The sequence below is a fragment of the Sinocyclocheilus rhinocerous genome, unplaced genomic scaffold (assembly GCF_001515625.1).
Source record: "Sinocyclocheilus rhinocerous isolate Xijiao unplaced genomic scaffold, SAMN03320098_v1.1 scaffold423, whole genome shotgun sequence".
NCBI classification, from domain to species: domain Eukaryota; kingdom Metazoa; phylum Chordata; class Actinopteri; order Cypriniformes; family Cyprinidae; genus Sinocyclocheilus; species Sinocyclocheilus rhinocerous.
Window position 1 is genome coordinate 185183 of NW_015655573.1, and position 5161 is coordinate 190343.

General features: G+C 34.0%; 1 protein-coding gene across 18 annotated transcripts in view; it reads right to left on the minus strand.

Moving 5' to 3' along the window:
* LOC107718544 (pleckstrin homology domain-containing family A member 5-like) overlaps positions 1-5161 on the minus strand; it is a 162266-nt gene that overhangs the window by 19785 nt on the left and 137320 nt on the right. For 13 of the 18 annotated variants that reach the window (XM_016525648.1, XM_016525651.1, XM_016525645.1 and 10 more), the window contains 2 exons: positions 3358-3411; positions 1033-1113 (listed from right to left, as the gene is read on the minus strand). The exons of 2 other annotated variants lie outside the window; for them this stretch is intronic. In XM_016525648.1, the coding sequence (XP_016381134.1) occupies positions 1033-1113; positions 3358-3411 (135 nt within the window). The remainder of the gene's footprint in view (positions 1-1032; positions 1114-3357; positions 3412-5161) is intronic. 3 more of the 18 variants (XM_016525655.1, XM_016525650.1, XM_016525649.1) reach the window with 1 other exon arrangement.

Here is a 5161-nt window from a genome sequence, read left to right on the forward strand (position 1 = left end):
GGCTCTGTGTAGTTAATGCTGCTCAATGTGAAAGCACGCAGGTGATGGAGATTTACCGCTGATTACAGAACCGGCTTTCTGACAAGATGCGCGTTAAATATCGCATGCGATTTATCGTGCAGCCCTAGTCTTAACTTAAAGCAACTAATATTAAAATTATATACAAAATACGCATATTTTCTTAAATTAAGTTCAAATGAACACTTTATTGGCCATGCATATTTCTTACAAGTAATGAAAACTGTATATTGCTATATTTTTATTAAAACTACATTTTTGTGCTTATGACATTGGGATTATTTAGCTCATCATTTTATTATAATTTCTCTTGTAGCATCACAATCCCATTGTCATAAGCACTTTACACTTCAACTTTGACCTGTTCGCTGACTTTACAAAGCGAACAATTATCACGACATGACTGGGTTTCTATCTAATGAAGGCCCATTCACACCAATAACAGATCATTCTTTTGTTGCTTCAAAACTGAGTGGATTCTGATCGGCTCTCAATGTTTTTTTTGTCATTTTTCCAACAATAATGATTCCGGCAATATTGTTCCTCTGCGTTGTTATTGTTTTAGCTTTGACTTCTCTATTCAGAATGATTGTTAAAACTACTTACAGTTATCGTCTGTGATGTGAATGGGCCTTTAAAGCTCATAAAACCCATCAAATGCTTTTCCTTTGGAGGTCAAAAGCCTTCGTAAATCAAACTGGTCTCCAGTCACACACTCGAGTCTGTGCTAACTAACACATGAAAGCCGGCGTGATGGATGAAGCCATTGCTAATGAACGGCACATTAGCACCAGCAGCTGGGATTCGCACGGCTATGCGGCGCACGAAACCTTCAAGCCATGCCAATACCAGTACCACTTTCAACAAGAAAACAACAACAACAAGGAACACCAATGGGATGTGCTGCAACGAAACCGACACAGGATGGGGCAGTGAGGGGGTGGGGCTTCGACAAAGAGGCGGGGCCAATGACACGAGAGGGGAGGAGCATAACCGTGTGTTCCAAGACCTTACTTGCTGGTACAGTTGCGGCCTTGGCGCCGAGTTCTCAATCATAGTGTGAATCATGAAGATTACTGGCTCATTCTCCTTCATCTAGTACGTGAGGAGGAGGAGGAGGAGGAGGAGTAACAGCCGTTATCAAAGCACTGTGTGTTTTTACAGCTTCTGACCCTCACAAATATCACATGTCTGCTACTCATGCGTTTTTCTTGTTAACTAGTCCAGAATAATGACTGTGTGCACTTCAGTAATGCAATACAATGTAAAAAGACAATAAATGGTTCCTGTCTAAGAAAGTGAAGAACATTTGCTGGATAATGTTATTCTGAGTTGACCTTTTCAAAAAGATAGATCATTGGAGGAAAAAGCAGAATCCTACCTGAGCTTAAAACATCTAAATGTCCACTATGATATGTTTAATCTGAGATACAGTTCACTGGGATGTAGGGCTGTCAAAATGGTTGAAAATAAACGTAAATATTATCAAAAATTTGAATTATATTAGAATTTAAAACGTATAATTTGAGTTAGGGTGAAGAAAAGCTTTTGGCTTCTCTCCTGAGGCCACAAGAGGGCGCATCGAGCAAAATATTACAAATGCATGTTTATTCAAAGCATAAAATAACATGACTATCTGTCAAAAAAAGTGCATAATGTTTAAAATAATGTTTATAAACCAATTATAATTAAGTTGCTTAAACAACTATAAACAAAACAGCATCATGCATGTATGCATAGTTTAATACAAAGGGCGGAAAGCCAATCACACAGAGTACTTTTTTTCATTTAAAAACATGAGATGCAGTGGGATGGGGAAAAACCTGCAATAAAGTCTCTGTTTTTTTTCAAAGTTAAACTTGCATTAATTTTACATGGCTTTCTAAACATGCGGCTCCTGTGTGAATGGCTTGGCAGTGGGATGGGGAAAAACCCGCCATAAAGTCTCGATATGTGTTTTTGTCAAAGTTAAACTTGCATTGATTTTACGGGCTTTCTAAACATGCGTCTCTTTTGTGCGAGACGCGAGTGCAACGGTGATAGATGTCCCTCTAGAAAATGCGTGAAATATGTGTTCTGTGTGAACGGCTTGGTTTCAGTTTTGACGTAAACAAGATCTTCTTCGCATTGATGTTCTCTTTTTCCACAATATTTTTAATTAACAACGCAGCAGCGCTGAATCTAGTGGCTTCAACTGCATAGGCTAACAAAAACATTAAAATGCAACGACACTTACATCGTCATCGCAAAAATTCGAATGCAACATTTTTGCATTCGAATGTGGATTTTTATTTTAAATTCGACGAATATTCAAAATTCTTTTTGACAGCCCTACTGGGATGTGCTAGACAATAATTAAAATATTCAAATAATATATTAATTAATATTAATACATAAGAAGAGCAGGAAAACTTCAAACTACAACGGTCTAAAACTAAAACATAATTTTCATAAAACTTCAGTAACTGAAATGAACTTGGCATAAAAAATATAAATTCAACAAACAAAAAATAAAATAAATACTACCTTTGAAACTAAAATAAGTTAAATTAATAAAATGACTAATACAGAAATTAAAAAAGCTAAATATAAATATATATACATATATAAATTAAAATATTAATAAAAAAATTCAAACTGAAAATATAAAAATAAAAGGTAATTAGAAATTGTAATAAATATTATAATAATAAAAGGGATAATAATAAGATAACACTGGTTCAGAGAGTAGAAAATCTCTAAATAAATAAATAGAAATTATATTTATAATTTATATAACAGAATTATTATTCAACTACATTAATGGAAAATAAAATTATTAAACTTAACTCAACCTCAAAAGAAAAGAAACATTGCCTTTGCAACTAAAATCAGTTAAAAGAATGAAATGACAAAGTAAAACTGAAATAAAAAATTAAAGCTACATAAAAAAATATATAAAAACATTACCAAAACTTTAAAATTAAAATTGAAAATATAAAAGCAATTATATATGAGTTATAATATAGATGAGCAAATATAGATAAGTTGTTCATTCCATTAATTACTGAATACTTGCTTATGTCTACATATATATTCATTCTGTCAATTCTTAGAGCTGTTATATATATAATGAAATAGAATTCCTCAAGCAAGCGCTTTAAAATAGTGCTTAAAATGAACTGCTATTTTAAGTGACTCCACTTCTACTGAACAAAGAACTACAGCGGATGCACTGAAGGCCGGAGAACAGAGAAAACGCTTGAGTTTGATCTGTGCTGTAATAAAAGTACAGTAGCCAGAGAAATAAGACAATGAGAGAGAGTCAGACAGGAAGTGAGAAACAGGAAAGGCCCTCACCTGGCTGTCCAAGTACACGAGATTCCTCTGTAGGTGATGGGAAAGGATTTCACTCTAGAGACGGCAAGAGAAAGCAGATGAGAGGAGAGCAGTGAGAAAACCAGAGACGTTGGCGAGACGTGGGCTTCAGAGCAAAAGAAAAACTCCAGAAGCCATTCAAAGTCAAAGTCAACAACTGCAAACTCCACTTTCTCCTCAAGTTCATCATGCACGTTTATGAGCTAGATAAAGCAAGCCAGAGAGCAAATCAGAAATAAGGTTCTTGCACATAAACGGGTCCACCAAGGAAAACATCTATAGCCATCAAAAGAGGATTGCAAACAAAAACAACGTCTGCTGATCATGTTCCTCAAACTGCGACAGACGCATGCAGCAGCTGCACAAAACATGATCCAAACCTACAGGACTGGAGGGATTTCACATGTTAGTGGAAAGGAAGGGACGTTTCTCCAAATAGCTGGTCCAAAGTTTGGAATAATTCAGATTTATTGAATTAAGGCTCACCAAGGTTGCATTTATTTCAGTAAAATTATGACATATTATTACAATTTAAAATAACTGTTCTCTATGTGAATATCTGTTTAAATGTAATTTATTCCTGTGATCAAAGCTGAATTTTCAGCATCATTACTCCAGTCTTCAGTGTCACATCCTTTAGAATTCACTCTAACATGTGACCCTGGAGCACAAAACCAGTCTTAAGTCGCTGGGGTATATTTGTAGCAATAGTCAAAAATACATTGTATGGGTCAAAATTATTGATTTTTCTTTTATGCCAACAATCATTAGGATATTACGCAAAGATCATGTTCCATGAAGATATTTTGTAAATATCCGACAGTAAATATATTAAAACTTAATTTTTGATTAGTAATATGCATTGCCAAATATTGTCCTATCCTAACAAACCATACATCAATGGAAAGCTTATTTATTCAGCTTTCAGATGATGTATAAATCTCAATTTCAAAAAATTTACCCTTATGACTGGTTTTGTGGTACAGGGTCACATATGCTGATTTGCTGCTCAATTATTAATAATGTTCAAAACAGTTTTTGCTGCTTTTTATATTTTTGTGGAAACTGTTATAAATGATTTTGACGAATCGAAAGAACAGCATTAATTTGAATTAGAAATATTTTGTAACATTATAAACGTATTTACTGTCACTTTTGATCAATTTAAAGCATCCTTGTTGAATAAAAGTATTTTTTTTTTTTTTACTTTTGAATGGCAGTGTATCAAGGTTTCCACTAAAATATGAAGTAGCACAACTGTTTTCAACATTGATGATATTCAGAAATGATTTTTGAGCAGCAAATCAGAACATCAGAATGATTTCTGAAGGATCATGTGACACTGAAGATGCTGAAAATTCAGCTTTGATCACAAGAATAAATTACATTCTAATATATATCCACATAGAAAACAGTGATTTTAAATGGTAAAAATATTTCATTACCATTACTGCTTTTATTGTATTTTTAATCAAATAAATGCAGCCTTGGTGAGCATAAAAGAAGTCTTTCAAAAACATTTTAAAATCTTAATTATTCCAAACTTTTGACCGCTAGTGTGCAGTAAAGCTGGCATTAAATGGATAGTTCACCCAAAAATGAAAATGTGATGTTTATCTGCTTACCCCCAGGGCATCTAAGATGTAGGTGACTTTGTTTCTTCAGTAGAACACAAACAAAGATTTTTAACTTTAACCGTTGCAGTCTATCAGTCTTATAATGGCAGTCAATGGGCTCCACGGCTTTGAGAGTAAAAAGAACATACACAGACAAAACCAAATTAAAC